Source organism: Oculina patagonica, chromosome 4 (assembly GCF_052425735.1).
Source record: "Oculina patagonica isolate OP01 chromosome 4, crgOcupat, whole genome shotgun sequence".
Taxonomy (NCBI): Eukaryota; Metazoa; Cnidaria; class Anthozoa; order Scleractinia; family Oculinidae; genus Oculina; species Oculina patagonica.
In genome coordinates this window covers 1,831,107-1,856,161 of record NC_135761.1, presented here as the reverse complement: position 1 = coordinate 1,856,161, position 25,055 = coordinate 1,831,107, and the positions used below count along the sequence as shown (strand labels likewise).

Genomic DNA, 25,055 nt, shown 5'->3' with positions numbered 1-25,055 from the left:
GATTTTTCTGCTAGGCCCGAAAAACACAGCGAAGCTACAAAGAAGGCAATAAAAACTCCTCTTATTGTATTTTGGCAATATTTGAAAGACAGAGAATTGAATGAAGACCAGCTCGATTATCGCAGGTGGAGTTACGCTTTGGTCTGTAAGAAATAGTGCGATTTCCACGCAGATCCCGAAAGAACTTTTTGCGAAACAAATTTAGTGATCGAATGATAAAACAATTATTGAACTCGGTTCTCGCAAAATATCGTGATTTGTCAGTGTCTCGCAAATCAATTATTTGCCTCTCGCCACTGACAAATCACAATTTTTTGCTCAACCTCGTCCAATAACTGTTAAATATGCATTATCTCCTTACAGTCTTATATTTTTCCTATTATTCCAGATGCGTTGAGAACAGTACAGCACTCGCCACACAAGCTGGAAACCTCATGTCTCGACGTATCGTTATTTGAGGCAACTAAGGATGAGCTCCCTGTACAGGATCTTGGACAAAGCAAGGAGAAAGAAGATTCTAGCGACCAAACAAACATCACCATTGTTGTTAGCGGTATTCTACCCTCACAAGAAGCTCTGTCGGATTACTTCGAGAACAAAAGAAAATCTGGGGGAGGTGAAATTTCCGAAATGGTGTTTAACGACGAAGGAAATGCCGTTATTTCGTTTGCAGAGGTTAAAGGTACGTTGGCTTTTATAGTGTCTCGTATCTTACTTAACTATGGTATTGACGACACTCTCTTTCAGAGTTTAAAGGCTAGCTTTGAAATAGGTTGAATTATTTCTATTTAAAGTTTGAAGATCATGCAATCCTCCTGTAATGAAAAATTTTAACGAAGAACTTGTGCTTTGAATAGTATTTTTCTATCGGCAAAATCTCAATACTGACCCATTTTTTATAGTTTAATACATCGTAATGAGCTTTAAAATGGTTGTTTGCGAGGAATTTGAAAACAATAACAACTCGCGCTGAATTTATATATTTTTTAATCGACAAAATCTCAATGGAGTTGACTCATTCGGTTGGAACTTATAATTATACCTCGGACGTGCATGCGAGTTTAATTCTTAATGTGGTGCGGGTGGGGGTTGATAGTAATTATAACGTTTCCATGGTAATTTCAAAAATTATGGACACATAGTTGACATATCAAAATTTCCGCAAGAGATGAATGAACAGCATAATTGAGTAAATCGAAAAACCCTCAAAGGGGTAGCATCCTACTCAAGCATGCAAGTATTAACCGTTAACCGTAAAAGCCACTACCGCTGTAAGACTCTTTTCATCTGACTCTTTATTTCCCATCGGCAACATCAGCCTGGCGCTGTAATAGTATGCCAAACATAGAAAAGTTTTGTGCTGTTGTACGGAGCGTAAAAAGGTCTAACAATATCTACGTGATTCGTGATTTAAGGACGTTCGCGCGAAAATCTTCTAACATTGAGATTTTTCTTAAGCTAAAATACTTAAAACCCTAAATCATACGAAATCTGGCTCGATTCAGGTTGCTTTAGCTCCATAAATTGGATTTACATGAAAAAAGCGCATTAAGAAGTTAATTGGCCCGTTCTCTTAAACTTTCACTACTGCTAGTTTACGAGTTACTCATGTCAGAAATGAAAAAAAGTGGGGTCACCGAATTCGTTTCCGATATATGATATCTAAAAGAAGGCGCTTATTTGGATAACTTTTACCTCGTCACTTGAAGTGACCTCTGCAGCTTCTGGCAACAAAAATATTTTAACTGAATTGATGCAGGCCATCTTCCTTTCTCACAGTTTGTTTGAATGGGTCTATTGAATAAACTTATATCCCTTTTAAAGTCCCATAGGGTAAATCTTGTCTTGAAGAATTGCATTTGCAAACATCAAAACAGCAAAATGTGACTGATTTGATCGCGCACGCAAAGAAAAAATGAAAAAATTATAAACTTCTAACATTCAAATTTGGCTCATTTTTTGTCAATCGGTAGAGATTTATCAGAAAAGGTGATATATCCGAAAAAAGTAGGCGTCACCGACCCTTTAAGAAAGCAATCTGCAAGCGAAGTTAACGCAACGGCTACCCACCCTATATGTGTTTAGGAAGTTTCCTCAGCGCGCGCGCTCGATGCATGACGTGGCGTGGCGTTGCGACATGAATTGTGTGCGCAGTAAGGATGCGCATAAACAATTAGCGCGAACGTCCTTAACAGGCTCGTGACTCGTGATTGGGATTCCCTTGCCTCCCCTCTCCCCTCCCCCGTTACTACCCTTTGATACGCATGATGTCTGATTTTTTATGAACAATTCAAATGCTTGTTTTGACTTTTTTAAAACAGATTTAAAGCGGCTTCTTGAAGGTCCGCATTTTATCGACGATAACTCTCTAACAGTAATGAAGAAACCTCGAGTTCCACTAGATCCTCTAAGAATCCACGTTAAAGGGCTGAACGAAACCAGGACATCTAAAGACCATTTGAAAAATTACTTGGAGAAATTTGCTGATACAGACGTTGCTGATGTGTATTTTGGATGCAACAACAACGCTCTTGTAACGTTTGAAACGCAGCAAGGTACCTATGTAAAGCTTTATACTAATACAGTGACGTGTTAAGCGAAAACAGCGAAAAAGGGTCTGCTTTCATTTAGTCGGAATCTTGCCAGTAGTTTAAAAAATGTGTTGCACTAGCGCTATAGTCGGGTTTTTTTCTTTAGCTAAGACTAGGCCACATGTGTAGGCCACATCTTGCTTTTTAACTGAACGTTCTGAAGCGGTAATGTGTTTCTCAGTTTCTTCTTAATGTTTTCCGCTCACACCAAACCTGTTAACTAAAGTTTTTTTCTGTCGTGACGTCAAACGTAACAGTTGTTAGTGTTGTCGGTCGATGCGGACACATCAACGCCGTTGACTTTAAACATAAATACAGATTTGCGTAAAAGTAATTACTGATTGATTTTGGAATCGAATATCTCGTCAGTGTCACTTGTTTTTTTCATTTCAGACTTCGGAGCTCTTTTTGACAAAGTTAAGAAAGACACTAGAGGTCTACAAGGATGTAAACTTGAACTGGAGCGCGTACCTATCTGCAAGTGTATTAAGGTCAGTGGTTTAAAGAAAGAAACATCCAAAGATGCCATAGAGCTGTACTTTGAAAGTGAAAAGAAGGCTGGAGGAAATCGCGTCATCGACATCAAAAGAGAGGAAAATTCGGGAGACAAAGCATTGATAATCTTTCACGATCCCTCAAGTAAGTAAAGATATGTTCATTGTAGTTCTAACGCAAAAAGCTAGTTTCCACAAATGCATGTAAATCAAATACTTCAAAAGTTGACAATATAATACAAGAAAAAAAATATGAGATATATTGCAATACAATAGATATATTACTTTTGTAAATTGAGTACCTCAGTTAAACCAAACAGCCAGTCCGGACCAATGTCCAATCAAAACAAGTATAAAAAGGGTGTACATATACCTTTCGAGTTGGGGGTAAAATACTCACAAACGATTCACTCAATTTTTTTGTCAACTATTCTGAAACTTTGTAACAACATAGAATTCTTTATGCTCTAAAAGTCGTTGTTTCTAGTTTGTTGCATTTTGGCATTTTTGACTAAGAAAAATGGCGTCACGGATTTGACGCCATTTTTGGAATATGAATATCTAATGATATTATTATCTGAACGAATTTGCCTCAAGGATCTCAAAACTGAAGTCAGTAAGTTTTAAAATATTTATATCCACTCAAAATATATAACGTCCTGAAATTTAGATTTTTGCGCTATTTTTAGTCACAAAATGCTAGGAGATCCCAATTCAAATCAATTCAGATCCTCATATTTTGAGTGCACTGACAGAGTTTTCAGTTTTAACATACTTGTAACAGGTATATTCCGAATTTTTCATTTATATCCCAAATCACTAAAAACAAAATTTCGTCCCAAAATTTTGTAAGTGATATACTTCGGTCTTGGTTATCATAATTATCACAGTCGGAATTCGTTGCAAGAAAAACCCTCGGGGTTACTCTCTACATTTTCGATTATTTTAGATATTCCTCGAGTAATTTTTTATTTAAGATACATTAAGATAATTGTTTTAAACTCCAAATAATTAAAATATAATTTTTCTCTTCTTTTCTTCTGCAGGCGTTCAGAATGTCGTCAAAAGAAGCCACGTCCTTGATGACAAGGAGTTGGTAGTCGAACCATATTACCCCTTTCTGGAGAAACCACCAAAAAGATGCACGGAGGTAACAGTTGATGCTGCTGTATTTGATTTTATCAAGAAGAATCATGATCAAGAGCTACAGGCCATACTTGAAGAGTGCGAAGTACTAGTTGAAGTCACAAAAGAATCACATAATTCGATTATTACTATCTTTCCGTCCGAAAAGAAGTGCTCCCACCAGTTGTTGCAAGAAAAGGCGGGACGGGTGGAATTGTTCTTAACGAGCTTCGTGAAAATTGAAGTTGATATTGCACCAGAACTGTTTGATGAAATTGCGCGACGGTGGGAGGAGCTTAATTCATTTCAAGACCTACCAAACTATCTGGTTGTTTTCAATGCACATAGCCGATTAGCCCAGATTGTCGGGAAGAAAGATTTCGTAAATCAAGAACAACTAAAACTGAAAGAGTTAATCAATGCTGCTGAGAAAGACACCGAACTTATGAAATCAGTAGTGGAGGTATTCGAGACAGAATTTCAGAGATCGCGGCTAATCTTGCTTAAAATGTCTGGTATTTGTGAGAGGCTTGAAGATCGTCACCCACACCTATCTATTACGTTTGATGTGAATTTCGACAAGCTGTGTTTAAAGGGACCCGTAAGCCTACTTCAGGAAGTCAGGCTTGAAGTTTATCAGTTCATTTCGAAGGTGGTCGAACAGACTGTTGAGCTTTCAAAAAACTTAATAAACGTTTTGAAACGATCCCAAGTTTCGGATTTCACTCAACATCTTTTAAAGCAAAAAGATATCCAAGCATATTTTGTCTACGATGAAATCAAAGGCTCGACCGACGTTCTGATAGTCGGTGTAAGCTCTCAAAGCGTAACCGAAGCTGAAATTGAGCTGAAAAATGTAATTCAGGAGAAGAGTCTTCATTTAACACGTGAAAATGCCTTAGTTCTCGAAGGCAGTCGTTGGAAAGAATTCCATTCCGAGGTTATCTCCAAGTTTAAAGTGGGAATTTTTGCAGAACGTTCCTCCAGTACCGTTTGGGTCAGTGGCATTGCCGATGATGTCGAAGAATGCTACAAAAAGATCAAGGACTTCTTTGATGCGAACACCATTCTACATGAGACTCTTCCTCTAGATCATGGGACCACTCGGTTCATCGTTGAAAAATGGAGCTCAAAGCTTGATGAAATTAAAAAAGACCTTGCAACTTGCTATCTTGATATAAAAGCTTCCTCTGAGGTCGAAGGAATTGAAGTTTCTGGGACCAATGAAGGACTGAAAAAATGTATTTCAAGACTTCAAGATCTTGCAAAGGCCGTTCAGAAAGACAAGGTTCCAATTGACAAACCAGGAATGAAGAAATTTTTTTTGCAGGATCGTAGAGGTCCAGAACTCTTGAAAACAATAGAGGACAGCAACCATTGCGTCATCCTGACAAAAGAAAGAAACGAGAATGAAGTAGAAGTAAAGCCACCCCCGAAGCTCATTTGCAGCTACCTTACACAAGAAGGGAAAACGATTTCTGTGTTCAAAGGCGATATAACGAATCATCGTGTGGATGCTATAGTGAATGCGGCAAACGAAAATTTACGACATGCTGGAGGGCTTGCTGGGGCAATCGTACGAGCGGGTGGTCAAGAAATTCAAACAGAATGCAACAGGTTTACCAGGGGTGGAAAAGTTCTTCCAGAAGGTCGAGCATTGGTTACCACAGCCGGAAAGTTGCCATGTGACAAAGTTATTCACACCGTCGGACCAAAATGGGATCCAGAGGAAGACGAAGAAGGAAAACAACTGAAGGAACGTGTACTAAAATACGCCATTACAAATTGTCTCAAAGAGGCAAGAAGCTTGAGAACAATCGCCATTCCAGCGGTCAGTTCTGGTGTGTACGGCTTTCCCCGTGAACTTTGTGCGAGGGTCATCTTGGATGCTGTCCTTGATTTCTGCAAGAGGAACCCATTTTGTACGCTAAAAGAGATTCACCTCGTTAACATCGATGACCCCACTGTAAGCGAATTTGAGAAGGAAACGAGGAAACGATTTGCCGGTGAAATGACGTTCAGCGACAATGGGGAATCCAGCTTGGCAGGATTTGACATGTCTATCGCTTCAAGCCTGACTCCAAGGTCAACACGGATCCAGAATTTCCAAGAACTGGTAACTACAAGATCTGCACAGAGCATTCGCATCACAGTGAAAGTTGCTGACCTTGCTAAAGAAGAGGTAATTTAAATACGGATAACTGAAATACGTTCGGACCCCTCTTTTCAGTCATTTTTACTTGGTTAACTCAAACTCAGATAACTCGAAAACCCCGCTAACTCGAACTAAATTTCGTTTCCCTTGATCAAAATTTGGATCAAATGTACCCCGTTAACTCGAATTCCGGTTCTTGTAACTCGCCACAGTTGCCCATTGATTAGTGCAACGAACAGATCACGTATATGACAGTCATCTTCCATCTTATAATCATCAGACTTTATGATCGTGTTAGAGTTTCTGAGGAGATAAGTTTAATTTGCACTATACTGTATACTGACGGCATGAAAAATCAGTAAACTATCAATTATTAACATGGCAAATTAGATATTCAATAACTCGAAACCCCGCTAACTCGAACTGTTTTTCGTTTCCCTTCAGAGTTCGAGTTTCCGGGGCTCTAATGTAATTTATTATTTAACAAACTAGCTAATATAAACAAAAGGAGTACAAGCTGCTTTTGTCGTGCAACACAAAAGTCATTCCATGTTGAGCTTTATACATCATCGATGTTTTGCTTTCTAATCTTTGATGACTCAGGTTTCGCCACCCTGATGTCCGGAATAGGTTATGTGTACTGAGGTCTTCTATTATTGTATAAAACAAATAGATTCCATTTTGCCGTGCGTCTGTTCAGTTTTAGATCACAGAAGACGTCAAAATGTGGTAAGAACATCAGTGACCCACTCAACTAGCGGCTCGTGGGCCACTTTTTTGTTCTAACTACATTTTGACGTCATCTGTGATCTATAACTGAACAGACGCACGGCAAAATGGAATCTATTTTTCTATAGAAAGTGGGAGCTGGAACCAACAGGGTATTATTCAACAATAATCACTTAGCCAGAGACATATAATTGTTTTAGTATAATTTTCAGAAGTGGGGGCGAGGGAAACGCGAAATTGCGGGCAAATAATAGCGCGAAACTGCGGGCCAAAAAATCGACATATAAAAGTTGGAGCGACTGAAAGGTGCCCCTGGGAAAAGAGTCTTACCAGGCAAGTTCCAAACAGCTCTCTGAATACTGCCTTCTGATTGGGCAAACAAGTTCTTTGTATTATTCTGCCCAATCGGCGGCTTGCAGGTCTGCAGTCCATTTCGGAATTCGTGTGTTCTTATACGAATTATATGTACAAGATTTTAATTACTCGGGAAGAAAAATTTTCAGCTTGTGCCTTCCTAACAATTGCGTGCTGTTTGCGATGTGCAAGTCGAGGAAATCCTTGTTTACAGTTTTGTTCAGATATTTCATGGGAAAATCATTTGCTGCCTGAAGCGAAACTTCTACAAACACGAGAAATTTTCCACGCATAATCAGGCAGATGTGTCGAGCGGCCGACTAGCTAGCTACGCGTGCAGAGCTTGCAGCAGTGATCTTGAATTATTTTAGCTTTTTTGACGCACAATCACCAAAAGCTCTTTTGGAAAGTAAGCAGAACAAAGAAATGACTTGAACAAAGCGTTGCAGTCCCAAAGGCCTTGAACAAAGAACTGTTTATAGTATGCATCATAAAGGTCGGGACACACTAGGCGACAAGTCGCTGCAACACGTCACGGCGACAAGTTGCTGCGACATGTCGCCTCGTGTGACATGGTGCATTGTAGCGACAATCTATGTCGCTGCGACAGAATTTTGTCGCTGCGATGTGTCGCACGAAATCAAACTGGTTTGGATTCGTGCGACACATCGCAGCGACAAAATGAGCGATAGTAGCGTTGTCACAGCGTATGTACACGTCTGCGACAAATCGCTGCAACAAAATATAAATTGACCAATGAGAGAGCATCATGTATACTTTTCACATTCCCACTCCTCCAAATACGTTGTGTGTGCAACAAACAAGCGCCTTGTCGCAGCAACTTCGTTTGTTGTAGTAAACACGGAGCGACTTGTCGCATAGACCTGTCGCTGCGACTTTTCGCCTAGTGTGTCCCGACCTTTTATGTATGTGGCTGTCATCAGACATTTCACCGCGGGAATGGCCGTAACCTTCCTACTTTTCGACCATGGAAGGCAAAAGCCGAAAATTTTCCTTCTCGAGCAAAATCTTTGCGAACAGGCAAGACAGCGAGCGGACTGGTTTTGGAATACACATAAAGGATTGTAGACCTGCAGGCCGCCGATTGGGCAGAATAATACAAAGGGAATACAAAGGTTTTTCTGCCCAATCAGGAGGCAGTATTCAGAGATCTGTTTGACTCTTTCCCCAGGGGCACCTTTCAGACGCTCCAACTTTTCTATGCTGAACTTTTTTCCCGCAGTCTCGCGTTTCCCTCACCCCCACTAAATGCCCCTGGGTCTCCGAGGATGCATTCAACTTACAGAGCGCGCGGAAACTGTATTTAGCCACCTTATATATAATAAAAAGCAAAAATGTTTTCTTTTTCTGTTTTCATTAGGCCGATATTTTAGTGGGAACAGCAGCATCAAGCCTCAATTTGGAACAGAATCCCTGCGCACGCGCCCTTAGTAAAGCTGCTGGGCCAGGTTTACAACAACAGTGTTCCAGAAAGGGTCCAATAGTTGAAGGTGACATCGCTGTAATCGATCGCGAACACAAAGGAGATCTGAAATGCCAAGCTGTTTTCTTTGCGGTTTGTTCCCCGTGGAACAATGGCAGAGGAGTGGAGGTATCTTGATCATTATTTAAATAGTTTGAGACTCGTTTTGGCGTTAAATACCCTTTGTTAGATTTAACCCTCGGACGTACAGTGGGGGCAGGTGGGATGGATGCCACCCCCTTTTGGTTTTTTAGACTTTTGAAAAGATGATTTACTAAAACTTTCAGAAGGTGTTTCTTCATCCTTTGCGAAAATTTTGGTATGTCAACTATGTGTCCATGATTTTTGGCGTTGCCACGGCAACGTCATATTAAATTACGTAATTTTTGACATTTTCGCGACTAATTTGCATAGGAGTATTGTAATGTGGCTTAATGTCACTATGTGGATCGACTAGTTCGCTCCCGTAAACTTTTCGTTGTGGGCGACGAATACGTCACCCAAAGGAAATACGCATGCATTAACACTTACTGGCGAGTGTTTGCAATAAAAGTTGTCAACACTAAGCAGATTCTATATCATGATAAAACAACATAACAGTAGGCCTTATCACGGTTTCCGACGCCATCTTGACGAGAAGGCAAAGCGGGTAGAAATTACAGTGTTTGTATGGGAATCCGACGGCAAATATCTTTTACAAAAATTGAATTCTGGACAACTTATGAATTATAAAGTTAAGACACCAGGCCAGGCAAACGTTTTTATTCGCTGAGTTTGAAGGATGTAGCTAGAAAGCGTTCAGTTACGTTTTTAATTTCCCATACATTTGTCTATATTTTTTTCCGCATGATTGACGTTGTTCGCGGGAAAAATTCACAAATTTAAAGAACACATCTACAGTTTTCTAAACGTCATCTTGAAGTGAGTAATAAGGCTTCTAATGTTGCATGTAGAGCTCAAATTGGTCGATTTCTTCTAATTATTGCCATTAATCAAAGAATCCTCAAATACTCGTTATATCCCAAAACAAGCAACCGGATTCTTTTGTTAGACAATCTTTTTTAATTTCATCAGAACTTCACACCTCTGGTAAAACTAGTTTTCACTCTAATCTTATGAAAATTTCCGATTATTTTAATTTTTGGCAATTTAAGTCCTGATTGAAGCCTGGTTTTCACTAGCGACGCAAGCACAAGCACAAACACAAGCGCAAGCATAAGTAGTTTGTGCCAAGTGAAAACGAACGTCGACATAAGCACAAGCGCATTAGCATGATGAGAATACGATGTTTACTAGTTAGAAGGCTACGTTATCGACTTCGTTCTCTCGGCAAATATTGCTGCAGAAACTCTCAGGCCTCGAGTGTTGTTGTCTCCTCTACTCTTGTGACGAAGAAAGCGAAAGCGACTGCAAAAAAGGAGAAAAACAAAACATTTGGGGCTATAGCTATTTTTAAAGAAAGCATTTATCTCCATTTCTTTCGCTACTCGAGTCCACGCTTGTGGGTTTTTTTTTGTCAACACTCCTACGAACAACCTCGGAAAACGTTTATCAAAATCAACCGCGGCCTCTGCGACTTTGTTCAAATGTTGGAACGAGTGCTTTCATTGGCTAGACACGGCCAGACGCAAGCACAAGATAAGGAAGAATTTTGTTCCTTGTGCTTGTGTTAAGCCTGGTAAACTTTCACTAGCGACGCAAGCACAAGCGCAAGGATAACAGCTCTTTATTCACCGTGAAAACGGCAAAAAAGCACAAGCAGTACTAGCTGAGTACTAGCTGAGATCTAGAATGAAGTACTGTCCTGGTAGATAGTGTGAATCAATGATGTATATTAATCAATTTAGATGGAGATAAAAGACAAGTTTGGGCCTTATTTTAGTTTCTCGACACTTGGGGCTGTTTATATGGAGGAGAGTTGTCCCTGGTAGGAGGGTTGCCCTCTCCCCCGAGCCATCTTTTGCCGAGCGTTTATATGACAAAAGTGGTCCCCGTTGACCGAGCCAAAACATGGCCCTCTCGGTTCAAAAGACTGGCGAGAGTTGTTTTGAAACATCTATTACGGCCTTCTTTTCTTAAATCAGGAACGCTGAAACATCGACCAAGACCATTTTTTGGACAAATTTACCGCCGACATCGATTTCAAATTATCCGCAATGTTGTTTTGGCCGATCGCAGCATTTGCGCATGCTCCGTATTGTCAACTTGTCCCTGCTAGGCGAGGAAAAAATAAACTATGGAAAAAAGTTGGCTCGCTCCCCAGGGTCACCCAGCTTCAAAGCGAGTGACTCTCCACCCAGAGTCACCCTGTCCCCGAGCCTACTTTGCAATTTCTCATATAAACAGTTCGCAGCTATTTATAAAGAAACGTATGAAAAGCTCTCTCGCCCGGGGTGGCTCGGTATGGAGGGTAACCCTCCTACCAGGGACAACTCTCCTCCATATAAACAGTGTCAATGAAGTCAAAAATGACGTCATAGGGGAGACCTCTCATATACGGACACTTTGCTTTGTTCCTTCGGTGTCCGTATTAGAGAGGTTCAACTGTATTATTTGATTGGAAAAACGCTGAAAATTTTAAAACGAATATTTCGCCTAGTTGAAAGACTGGAGAGTTTCGTAGCGATTTGTTCAAACTAAGACTCGCATTTAAGATAGGCGAAGGGGAGCGACAGTTATTCTTTTATCAACCATTTATTGCTTTTGAGACAGGCATGCTATGGAGCCCCCAAAAAAGGAATTGGTGTTTTATGTTTTTTTTTTCGCAATGAAATGACAGTCGGGTGATGCTCTGTTATGCCTAAAACAACTTGTCTGCTATTATTCTGCTCTGTTTCAAGTGCGCTTGCGGCATCCACATGGTGCCACCACCCTTGAGGCCCTGTTAGGGGTATTTGGGATAAGGGATAACAGAAAAAATAAATTAAGGGATAAGGGATAACGGGGAAAATAGTTAAGGGATAAGGAATAACAGGATTAGTTTAAGGGATAATTGAAAACAAGCTCTGCGACTACCGGGCTCTGTTTCTATCACACTCAACTTGTCTTTTTTACACTTTTGCTTTTTACACCCTTGATCGGTTATCGGTCGTAACGAGTCAGTTTAAGCAACACTTTGAACCCAAAGAGCACCGCTTTTGTCCCAGATATGCCTGGGGTGAGAGTGGTCGATGTTTCCTTTGGCCGTCCCCTGTTTTGTTCGTTTATCATCGTTAACCCCACCCCCCCCCCCCCCCCATTCCCATCATCATCAAACTACAAAAGAAGATCATTATTTCTTACATGTATTTCGCCTACAGCACTTAGACCAAATCACAGGGATGATTTTTTGGTGGCTTCTGCTCAAACGACAAGAATTCAATATTGAAAAAGAAAAGGTTCTTTTCTTTTCTATCACTTTCAAATACCGTGAATATTTCTAGTTGTCTTAGGGAATGGCCTGAAAGGGATGTAGTAACGGCTGTCTTAGCTGAAAACGTTTTTTTTACTCTTGATAACCATTAGAAATACGATTTCACTTTTCTTTACTCCGATAAATCCAACAAAGATACTGTTAGGGATAACGCTGATGATACTTTAAGGGATAAGGGATAACTGTTCTCCGAATAAAAGGGATAAGGGATAACTGAACCCCCCATAACAGGGCCTCGCCCTTTTTGCCACGCCATGTCGTGTGCTGTGTTGTGTAGTGATTCGTCGAAGTGATGCGTCGGTCGCCAGAAATAATTGAAAATAAGTGTCGCCTTCTGCCTGCTGGTTCAAGATTTTTATTTCGCAGTAAATTATGAGGAAGCCGCTATCATTTTGTTTCAACTGTCCCGCTACGGTGTGCACTGTACAACTGGAAACGATAGCAGCTAGCATAGCCAATCGGATTAATTGCAGTTTTAATAACATAGCACTAACTGGTTTTTACTCACGAATAACTTGCCTCTCACGAATAATGTCAGTAAGGCAACAATCCAAAACGTAAAAAGAAGACGCTGTGCGCTCTTATGGAACTGCAACCGGTCGGCTTCGAGACATTATTGTACATTCAATTCTTCTGCTATACTTTTTGTGGTTGATTTGAGCATCCACCTGCTCCCAGGTTACTATTGTTCCTCTGTTAGCAATATCGTGCTCTCTGATGAAGACATCTGCGAACAACCGCAATCAAAACTTGTTTAGAGCGACCCTTAGTTAGTGTACAAACTTCAATTTCCGGGTTTCGCTCAACTTTTTTTACCCTTTGACGCAACGCGTAAAGCATCTAAAAAACATCTAAAAAACGCTAAAGTTGATCTGGTAAAACAATAGCAGTCCGACCATATGTATCATGTATTTTAATTAATTAATTAATTACTTAATTAATTATCGTCATCATCATCATTTGGCTTAGCGATATATAACAATTAGATTCAAAGATGTAAAAAATAACTGCTAATTACGTGTTACGAAACACTTTCAGGTCCTAAAGAGACTGCTTACAAAGTGTCTAGAGAAAGCAGACAACCAAAATATGGAATCCATTGCATTTGCTGCCATTGGAACAGGTATCCTTCAGTTTCCACGAGACAAAGTGGCCGAAGTCTACTTTGATGAAGTTATAACCTACAACGAAAAGAACCCAAAGACAACATTGAAAGACGTCAGGTTTGTACTGTACGAAAAAGATGCAGACACTATCCAGGCCTTCCACTCCGCAGAGCAGAAGACAAAAAGAAGTAGACAGATTTTAGCTGGAAAGAGCACACAAAGAGAACTACAGCAGGCTGCCGAAGCTGCCGCTTTTCCACCTGAGACTTCGACATTTTCACCTGTTAAAGAAAGGAAGCCAGATCATTTAGAAACAACTGTGGGGACCTTGTGCTTTCAAGTTCAACCTGGTGACATCACCCAAGAGACCACTGATGCCATTGCTCTCATCTCAGACTGCAGGCTAGATGTCGCGGCCAGTGCAGCGGGAAAGGCAATTCTACAAGTAGGGGGCAATTCCATCAAGACCGAGTGTTCCAGGTGTTCTCCTCAAACACATAGCTCTGTTACCGTCATAAATGCTGGTGAATTAAAGGCAAGACATCTCTACCTTATTGTACCCGCTGCCGGTCGTTTGACTCCCAAGAGCTTGGAAGCCGCCGTTCTGCAATGTCTTCAAGAGGCCGAGAAAAGAAGTATCACATCTATTTCATTTCCTGCCATTGGGACTGGCAACCTTGGAATTTCCGCGAAATCCTGTGCACTTTCAATGTTGTCTGCGACCCATGAATTTAGTAAACAGAATCCTGTATCACTGAAACTTATCAAGATGACGATTTTCCAAAAGCCCATGATCAAGGAGTTTCGATTGGCAATGGTCGAAGAATCCGGTGAAAAGCCTGTCGCACAACCTGGATTAGTACGAAAATTCATCGGACCGTTGGAAAAGATGGCTGGTGCTTTGAGATGTGGTCTTGGAGGAAAAAAAGAACTTAAAACTACCCCAGCGAACCAAGAATTATTTGAAGCTGACAACAGAAAGATAGACCTTCTAATAGTTGCTGGTTGTAACAGCGATCTCAAAAAGGCATCAAATGCAGTCAGTGATGTTATCAGTGAAACTTGCAAGCAGCAAAAAATCAAAACTGCTTTAACTGAAAACCTAAGAGAACAGCACATGAAAATTCTTAACACCCTTTCGCTTCGGTACGATGTAAAGATCACTGTAGAACATGAGCACATTGTGGTAGATGGCCAATTAGACGACATTGTCCAAGTAATAAGTGAGATCCACGAAATGTTGCATGAAGTGGAAAAAGAAGAACATGAACGCAGCCAAGCTGAAGTGTTGTCTGTGGATATACAGTGGATGTACAAATCTAAAGGGAAATTTGAAGAATATGACAGCAGACTCAAAGCACAAATTGAACTTGCCTTTCGCCAGAAGAAACAAAGTGTTTTTATTGAGAAGGATGGAAAGCAGTACCTAATAGACTATCGTGCCATGACTCAGGAGGATGCATACCATAATGTCACTGACGTTCGAAGGATTGACCTTCGTAAAGGTACGTGCGGTATACACATTTATAGCAGACAAACCATTTCTCTTTTTGAAACGCAGATAGTGAGATATCTTATCATCTGTGAGTGTAAGGGCCAATTTCCTCTGGTTCGTTCCAAAGCAAGGTAAATTCATTCAAGCTTACTGGCCTTTAAAGTTCGATCGTCTTTCGATCCTTATTCCAAACTCATACGATCTTTAAGCGATGGTTAATTCGAGTGAATACCTAAAATAACAGCAACTAAAACGACTTTCATGAACGCCATTAAATTCACGAAGGCACAACAAGGTCACGTGACCTCAAACGGCAGGAAGACAAACAGGAAACCCAGTAACACCCCATCTTATGCGCACTCTAGTGAAGCGTTACATATTTTAACCTTTTAAGCAAAAAGTCAAATATCAATGTCAATGTCCACAATGTTCATAATGTCTCCCTCGCGGCAATGTTTCTTAATCTCCACAATATCTCAATCACAGCAATGTTCAAAACGTCTCTCAATAACGGCATAGATTTCTTGATTCCTTCAATAAACAAAGTTTCTGTATGGGTCGCACCAATGACGTCGACGCTCCTGTCTTGATTAACACGGTTCGCACAAAACCATCTCTTCCCGGAACTACTTTGATGATTTGACCCATGCGCCACTGTCCCCCAGGAAAGCTTTTGTATACAAGCAGCACGAGGTCTCTAACCTCTGCGTTTCGGCGGGATCTCTGCCATTTCCGTCTCCAAATGTGGAGCTTATTGTCGACAAACATCCTCGCCTTGTGTCAGCAATCAACTCTTTTGGTGACAGCGATGCCTTAACTCTAAATGTATCTGTTTCAGTGTCCCACTGCAGCCCATGTGCTAGTTCAATTGGAAGCTTATCAAAATCAAGATTCTGGTTCTTTCTTTTCAGTTTCCTCCTCTACTTTAGACTGAAAGAAGCTTTTTTTTCTGAAAGAAGCTCTTGATAGGATATCAGCTAGGTAATTTCAGAACTGTTTTTGTTTTATAATCCTCTGGAATTGACGGATGCCTACTACTACATGTCAGAACCGGGTTTGTACTCACGTTAACATCATACTGCTGGAGTTGGAGCAGTAGTCTCTGTAGCCGCTTCGGCGCTGAGGCAAGTGGCTTCTTGCAAATTGATACCAGAGGTTTGAGGTCGGTCCACAAGATTATTCGTCTTTCAAACGTTTAATGATGATTGTGTTCTAGCCCAAAGACTTGAGCCAGAAGTTCCTTCTCGATCTGAGAAAATCTGCTGTGCTGCGCGCGACCTGCATATGTGACTGACTGACCCTTTTGCATTAAAACGTCTGAAACGTGGTTAGGCGGCTAGACTCATCATCCAATTCTATCTGGAGAAAGCCATCTTTCAGATCTGCTTTGGAAAAGACTCGTGCTTTCCCTAGTTCAGGAAGAATGTCATCAATGACAGCAAGGGGTAGTGGCTTCGACAGAGTGCCTCATTCAGGGGTCTAGGGTCGATGCAAACACTGACTTTCCCATTCGATTTTGCTGTGACCACTGCACTGGACATCCACTTAGATGGCGCTTCTACTTTCTCTAAGACACCAACACTGATAAGATTTCTACTCAATTTCTACTTTGAACTTTCCTTTTAGCGCCACTGGTACTCTGCTGGGAGGTATGATAACTGGAGGGACTGATTCATTTACTACCAGGTGTAACTTTCCTTTCTCATTTTCCCGAGCGCCTTGAAAACGTTAATTCTAACAATTTGTAGTTTTGTGCAACATATAATTGCAGGAAAATACGCTGGTTTACCTACGAACGAACTCCGTACGAAACTACACATCGACTTACTCGATTTTCACTCTTTTTATGACGTTCGGTGGCTGAAGACAACTCTGCTACCTTGGATGATAACCTTCTAATGTTCTCCATGACATTTTTGGCAAAATTTCAATTTTGGCAACACGTTTTTAACCCTTTTTTTCAAGCAAAATAATGTTTCTAAACTCCGTTTGGGACGCCATCTTGTTTTGCATGAAATCGAGGCCATCTGTGGCTACCAGTTTCCCGGCCGAGATTTGCCCCTGCAAAAATCAATCGGGGCGGCCAATCTGGTGTCCATACATGTGCGCACGCATTACGGCTCGATTCATTCCCCATAACAGTACACAGGCATACCAACTCAAAAGACACAGGACGCGAAAACAAAATTAGGCTTGCGCTCTCCTTCGTCAATGCAATAACAATTTTAAAAGTGACATGTCAGCTTTCTTACCTCAACGCACGTGTGTCTGAAAGGCGATCTATAAAAAGCGTCGCACAAACAATGGATTGCGTAACTAACGCTAAACGCGAATAAATAATCACTAGCACTTACATCGTTTAAAAACTACAAACGTCAAAAATAAACCATACCAAAAAAACTCGCTCTTTTCAAAGATATTATTGAAATGAAAACAAATGCAAGAGATGGGGGCTTCTTTTAGCTTAGGAGCAGTTAAAAATTAGGCCAAATTTGGTCGCTACAAGCGCCATTCTATTTCGTCATCAGCCTAGGTCGTTAGGGACGTGACCTCGCGTTGACAGCAATGTTGCATGAATCGGCTTTACAACATGCGATCGTATCTACGCAGTTCGAGTGGAATTTCAGTCAAAGACAGCAAAATTCTTTCGTATTTCATCTTCAAATATAATTCGAAAGCATTTACTGTATATATGGCTTTTGTTTAATCCTTCTTAAGCCCACGAAGAAGCTGTCTTGATATCCGACCCTCGCAGAGCCCAGACAAAACGCAGCTTGAGTGTATCGATTTGTTTACGCCGCAATTATATGCGCAATGTTTTCTCCGACAGTAGTCGGAAATATCCGTATTTTTTTCGTGCTTTTTCGTGGAGCAATCGTAACGATACAGCCTTGAGCACATTGAACAGCGGTCTACCTATAACAATTCAAATATGGCGTCGCAAAAACAAAGCGTCGAACGCATATTTTGCTGTTTCATTTGCTAATTTCGCTGTCGTAATCGACTGCCTCGAAAGGTCCTTGCAATTTTTAAGTATAGAATTGTCAGATCTTGGTGAAATTTGCACTGTTTATTTGTTTAATGTTGAGGAATATGTGTATAAATATATACCCGGCGCAGACGAGCCATTTTTGACAAAATTATATGGCTGCATTTCCTCCGCGAAGATAGGAAATTGTTAAACTAAACTACAAAGCAACTGTAATGATAAGTTCGAAGAACAATGCACAGGATAAACCTTCGACTCATACTTCATGCAAAAAAGTCGGTATCTCGAAGAGACTTTGATTGTAAATCGTAGCTGTCAAAAACTATTTTCTTTGGGAACGTCCAAGTCGGTGGTCAGTGGCACAAGCAAAAATATGTTGCCTGTTCAGTTTAAGGAAAAGTCGCCAAGTTTGGCGGTTATAGTCTTAATTGTTTTTATGTAACACATCTTCAAAGTTGAAGCGGGCATCCTTATTCAAAGGGTATCGGTCAGATCGCTCCAAAACCGATTGCTCCTTTAAAAAGTGACTTCGCTACAAGCGAAACAAGCACGCTTCGAGTGAAAATATCTCGTTTTTTAATCCACGAATCGAAACAAGCACGCTACACGTAAATATACCTCGCTCTATATTGTCCACGAGTCGAAACAAGAACTTACTTCTAAACTTCTTGTTTGGAGCGATTTCACTTTGGTTGGAGCGATCTGACGACAATTCATCAAAAGACCCCTCCCCTCGTCCCTTCCAAATGGATATCTTTCACTGGATCAGGCGCTTTATGTTTTCAAATTTCTTGGCAGATGTTGTATTTCCCGTTTATTGGTGTCCACAACCCACTGATCGAAGCGGGCAGGAGGAAACTGTACACCTCTTTCAGCTGGATCCTGTAGCAGATGCTCAGGAGTACAAAAAAGTCAGTGATCCGTTTCTTAAATCTTGTCCAGACAAAAAGATTATTACGATAAAGCGAGTCCAAAACCCTGCACTTTATCACACGTATGCAGTATTCAAGCAGAGGATGGAGAAAAGGGGAGGAAGCAACGAAATGTGTCTATTTCATGGAACAAAGAGCGCTAAATGCGAGCTGATAAACCACAAGGGTTTTAACAGAAGTTTCTGTGGAGAAAACGGTAAGCATTCACCTGATTTTCGTGTGTGTGTTGGACTATGTGAATTATTTTCTTTGCTGTTCCTAAATGGTAGAACGCAGATGGCTCTTCAGTTTGATGTTTTGGTATAATATTATTTGGTATTATTTGGTGTGATTTAGACCCGGGTTTGGAAGCCTTGAATTTGTTCAGTGCTTTAAGGTATTTTTTCAAAGGAATAAAACTTCCGTTTCTATATCTTGATAATATTATAAAGATCATTGCCACGTTATTTTGCCCCCGATGTGGCGTACAGAGAACCCGATCAGTACGCTAGGGTTTTCTCAGCCATTCGAGGGAGCGAAATGGCTTGGCTTTGATCTTCGTATTAAAGATTATCAAGACATGGAAGAGATTCTATGAGAGATTTAAACTATATGTTTTCTAAATACAACACTAAATATGGTCTATCAAATCCAAAAATTAACCCAAGTTGCCTAAACCGATGACGGAGTGAAATTTAGCTCCCTTTCCACACTTGTAGGAGTTTCATAAACTGGATAGTCAAGTGATTTCAAACCCCTTTTTTCTTTAATGGGCTTTCATACGGCAGTCATGTAAACCAGGGTTATTTAATCACATTTTATCACTTTAACATTGTAGCAATATACTGAATAAATTTGCGCGGTTACTGATTGAGCGATAAGGGAAGCTAAATTCCATCCGTCAAAAAAAATAAAGAAGATGGTACGATTAGCAAGAACATTCGCTGGACATGCGTTGAAACCTTATCCATTTTGTTTTTTGTTTTTGTTTTTAAAGCGGCTTATTTCGGAAATGGTGTTTATTTTGCCATGAAGTCCTCCTATTCAGCGAGATCTACATATTCACCACCAGATGATAATGGGCACAGGTACATGTACCTAGCAAGAGTCCTTGTAGGTGAGTATACAGAGGGAAGAAAAGGTCTCATCACGCCACCACCGAAGAATCTTATCAACGTAACCGACACGTACGATACCGTTGTTGATAAAATTGCTAATCCTTCAATTGTCGTCGTTTTCTACGACTGGCAGTGTTACCCAGAGTATTTGATCACTTTCCAGTGAAGCAGACGCATCAGGCGTATTTTTTTTTTTCTAAAAATTTGTACGTTAGTGAGTAAAAAGTTAGGTTAATAAGCAAATTAAGCACGTGATGTCTGAGTGGGCAAACAAGTTAACAGTGGCAAAATTTAACTGGAGGTGTAGCCATGCTATTCTTTCAGTAGAATATATTTTAGTAACAGTCGTAAGCAGTTTTGTTTTTTTTTTTACAATAAAAAAAAACAAATGAAAACTAATAAAAAAAACTTTCGTAGTTAGAAAGGCAAGATATCAAGTAACTATACAAATTAACATAGTAACATAGCAATGAAATCAGTATTCCATAATTTGGTTCTCAAGTATGATTTTGGCACATTAAATGCTTGACTATTGGAAGAGCCGTTTTTCCAATAACTGTTTTATGTCCAGAGTTTGCTCCGGTTGATCGCGTGGCTGATTTGCATTGTAATTTGAAAACCATGATGACGGATATAGTGAATATGCGGTCTGTTATCAACTGCATGAGTGTCTCAAAAGGACGCGTACATCGGGATTTTCGCATCGGAGTTTTGCTATCTTTCGGAGTAATGGTGACTTGAGGCGTGTCGTGTGATATGTTCACGGTTACCGCGCCGTTTAAATTCGTTAGCAACCAGTGTTCAACAAACGCTTGGGGCTGATTGTAATTAAACGAAGTTATTTTGACCTAGTTTAAGGCTAAATCAGCTAGGGTTACAGGAGACTAACCACCACTAGACGAAGCTAAATTGTATTATAACAGCAAAGGTGAGCCACGGTTTTCATTTTGACGTGATGTAAAAGTGTGGCCGATTTAAACCCAATTTAATCGTGCTTTCCTCAGAAGTCATGTGCCCCAAATATGTGGGCGTGGTATTAGATTTTTTTGTATGTCGTAGAAAAAAAGATAAAAAAAAGGAAATTTGAATATGCAAAGCAATTTGTAGTAGCTTGATCGCATCAGCGCAAAGTGAAGTTCAAATCAAAATTTCTTGCAAGGAAACCCTTAGATTAATTTTAGAAACGATTCACGATAGAAATAGTCAGGGAAGTTGATTGTGTGGTAATGTTGTACGTCGACCATTCACAACGAAGAACTCTTAACTCTTGTCAAAATTTACGGTAAAACAACACACTAATATAGCGTAGTCTAAATCTACTATTGTACCCACCCTTAACGAATTAGAGTATTTCACTTTGTGTAGCGCACTGTGTTACAGGGTCGGGTCCCTCAGTGATCTTAGATTAAAAGCAAAATAGTCTGCCTTACAGAGAGTATATTTGAAAAGTGTTATCTAGATAAGCTGTTTAATGTAAAGGCCCAATGCGTAGTTTACATGTAAAATTTTACACACAGAAGAAACAAATCCGGAGACTAGACCATTTTAATACAAAAGCTGGGAAATGTATAAACCCAATCACTTGTGTCACCGGTATCCAAAATTTTTTGGCTCAAGTATTATAATGATTATAGAATCGAAAAGCAGAGGGACTGATCACTTACTGGTCGCAGTCCGCGTTGTAAGTTACATTGGTTATATATGCGTTTTAGTGTTGTAGAATATCAGATTAGGGAGAGGGTAATCAGTTACAGATGTGACTATTTGATCTAGGTTAGCAACATGTTGTTTATCGTATTTCCTCGTTTAAACGCCAGAAGCACTTATTTCATAGTTGACCTGTAGACGATAGGATTTATTTGGAACAGGATTTTTTTTTACTTTTTTGATTCACTTTAAACATGGTTACGAGAGATGATGGGTGCCGAACTGAGAAATTTTTTAGCACAACTGTCAGCTTGATTGACAGTACGATTTTGCAATTGACGGTGGCAAAGATTTTGTTAATTAATAAATATTCCTATTAATATTTGAAGGCAATAATGGAAACAGTTCTTTTTTGATTTTGTACTACTTACTTCTAATTGCCTACATCAATGGTTGTTATAGATGGCTTCTAACCGTCATATCTTGGGCTCCCTTAGTATCCTGGGTTTAGTAAAAACTCACACAGATTAAATTTTCTTCGTTGAAATCAACACCACGGGCAGAGTGCATTTAAAGCAAAAACTGTAGCATTGATTTGTTGAAACTTACATTGTTTTTAAAGTTATGACGTCACAAAAACTTTATGAAGTCATAGTTTTTTTCATTAACGCGCATTTCAACAGTTTTTCTGTTTGGTCAATAACAACCATTTTGTAGTTAAGGGTCACCCCCCTTGAACGCATATAGTTTTTTTTTACCTCACCAGACATCTTCTCGGTCAGATCTTGATGTTTAAACGAGAAAATACGGCGCATGCTGACTTTTTTTTTAGCAATAGTTAATTTCACGCCGTGTCAAAAATTCAGTAGAGGAAAGTGAAGCTCCGATAAATGGCAAAATTATCAGCCTTAATTGCATCTTATATTTCTTGGTTCCTCGCAAAATATTCATGGCTATATAAGGGAAGAAAATGCATCGAGAGAAGCTGGGGTAGCCACCCAAAACAGAATAAGTGTTCCAGTAAATTCTTGATATATAGCTACCGTAAAATCTGTAAATAAGGCCCCTCCCCCTCCCTCTCCCACCCCCTTCTCTTCTACCTCAAAAAGGAGCCTTCGTCAACTTCATTGGCTTTGCATCCCAGTGCTGGAGACCGTAATTGCCAAATGGAGATATCCATACTGTAATCAAATTGAATGCCGCATCTTAATGTTGATGCTTGCTACGAATTTGGTCTCAATAATTACGCTGCCAGTTAAATAAATACATTGTAAATTAACAACCTCCTGCAACCTTGCTAGTAGCCTCAAAGCCCAGGGACCAGTCGTAGTGGTAGTAATTACTACATTTTTTATTTATTGTATAAGTCTATATTGCTTCATATTTGTTTAAGGCCAATTTTCATCCTGCGTACAAGGTGCATCGTGGTACACTTTTAAAAAAAAAAAACTGATTGAAGAATCGTTGACCCATGGAAAGCGTAAACCCTGAACGATGTGACCAAATGTTGACTGGGAAATCGGAAAAATAATTGTTGTCTTTGACAGAATAAGCATGATAATAAGACAGGTTGCCTAAATCATGCTCCTAAGGCTTTGAAAGAAACAAAATGTCTTGATTATCAATGAAAAGAATATTACTGAGCCTACTATTGTTGTCTTCCCATAACACCATTGCGTCATAATTGTTGATGGTTTATGCTTTTCACAGGGTCAACGTTTCTTCAATTAGGTATATAGCTAATTCGGGAGAGGTTGTCGGAAAAAAAGCGCAAAAGTGGACCTGACAAGACCGAAAGGTAGTATGGAAAGAAGTAGATAGCTAAATACTCTCTATGTGTTGAATACTATCGAGATACAACGATATGACAAACGGGAATTTGCACGTTTTCTTTCTCTTCAGATAATTTATGTGAAAGCAAGGTACTTTTAGAAGAATTTTCAAAACTCAAAGACATGCGACAGTAAAAGTTTAGCTACAGGAAAAAATTCTCCTAAGATCAGAAGAAAAACAAAATCTTCACACGCGAAAATACAAACTTGTACATTAACTCTATGCCAATATCCAAAATGCAAATGCACCTTTTGGTCTTGTCGCGTGCACTTTTTCTCATGGATTACCATAATTTACGGAATTTACGGCATCATAAATTTATTTTTAAGTTTAGCGAGAGGCGAGCCATCTCTTAGAAGATTCTGTTTAATACACACGAAGACAGGCTTGCAAAGGAGGCTTTAGTGGCAAAATAACTTTTAAAAACGTCTAGATTGAAGTGTTACATTTTAAAAAACGACAATATCGGATTAAACTGTTGGCAAATATGTCCATCATGCCGTTAGAAAAACATGCATCTTGATCATGATTCGTATAGTTAGAAAGACAGGATGCGACAATTTCTACAAGCTAAATTTGTAGTTCTAGGTCATCCTAATAATTCAAAATAACGCGCAATATTTGGTGGTGTCATCCACCTTAGAGCTCTTCTCTCAGTTTTTTCCCATTGATAAAAAGTAGTTCTGTTGTATCCCAGCCTTTTGTTATCAAACACATGTCTTGAATAAATTTCGAACAGAAATGCGTCCTTTCGAGAGTTGGTTTGCCTCTAGTAAAAAGCATTTTATTGTTATTGCTAAAGAAGTATAACATATCAACTAGGTGAACTTTGTAAGTAGGTTGACCTTTCGTATGGTAAGAAGGAATTAGAGAGATTAAGCATGACGTTTATTTTTCCCGGGAATGGCAAAAATTCCACTTCTATCGTCGTCAGTTTGGCGTTTGTACGCGGAACTGAGTAATTCTTTTGTTTAAGTTAAAGGGTGATTTCCCCCCCCCCCCCCCCCCCCCCCATTTTTTCTGAGGGTTTTATCTTAGAATTCGACAAAAGATAGCAAAACGATTCAAAGCAAACTCACGTTTGCCGTTTGCCGTATGACGTCATGCTTAATCTCTCTATTGGCAAAGAAGCTAAAAGTCAAAATGAGCTGTGATAATGGTTGCCAAGGGCCGTTTAGGTAACACGGTCTCCATAAAACCGCCACTGAATATTAGAAACATTACTTTTATTCAGCTTGTGCCGTTGAGATGTTATGGTATAGAACTTGCAAAACAAAAAAAAACTGACTATAGGGTGCATGGTTTCTTGCAATTGAGTTCACATAATTGTAACAAATATGTATCAAGGTTGCCATTATTAAAAGTAAAGGCCGGTTGTATGCATTATTTGTATAAGTGGTTTCTCGAAACGATATCGTCCTCGTTTTTTCTCTCCAAAAGCCAAAGAGAAAAAGAAAGCTGTACTCTAATGCACAACAAGACTTGAAATTTCTTTCCCTTGTAATCCAATGCGCTCAGCGGGTCTCTTTTTTGCTGCAAAACTTTCTTACTCACTGAAGATAGCACGCATAAAAAAATAAAAACTAAATCTGGAGGTTTATAACCTTTCGGTT

At 39.8% G+C, this 25,055-nt stretch overlaps 2 protein-coding genes across 3 annotated transcripts in view; one reads left to right on the top strand and one right to left on the bottom strand.

Annotated features, from left to right (window-relative positions):
• Nucleotides 1-24,806, top strand: part of LOC144649053 (protein mono-ADP-ribosyltransferase PARP14-like) — a 53,208-nt gene extending 28,402 nt beyond the window's left edge. Inside the window, exons 4-11 of the mRNA XM_078508517.1 lie at nt 389-682; nt 2,322-2,555; nt 2,985-3,230; nt 4,132-6,392; nt 8,830-9,060; nt 13,382-14,954; nt 18,732-19,061; nt 19,842-24,806. Coding sequence (XP_078364643.1) covers nt 389-682; nt 2,322-2,555; nt 2,985-3,230; nt 4,132-6,392; nt 8,830-9,060; nt 13,382-14,954; nt 18,732-19,061; nt 19,842-20,128 — 5,456 coding nt within the window. The 3' untranslated portion in view covers nt 20,129-24,806. The remainder of the gene's footprint in view (nt 1-388; nt 683-2,321; nt 2,556-2,984; nt 3,231-4,131; nt 6,393-8,829; nt 9,061-13,381; nt 14,955-18,731; nt 19,062-19,841) is intronic.
• LOC144649064 (E3 ubiquitin-protein ligase TRIM45-like) overlaps nt 1-25,055 on the bottom strand; it is a 79,741-nt gene that overhangs the window by 43,063 nt on the left and 11,623 nt on the right. The window lies entirely within an intron of this gene.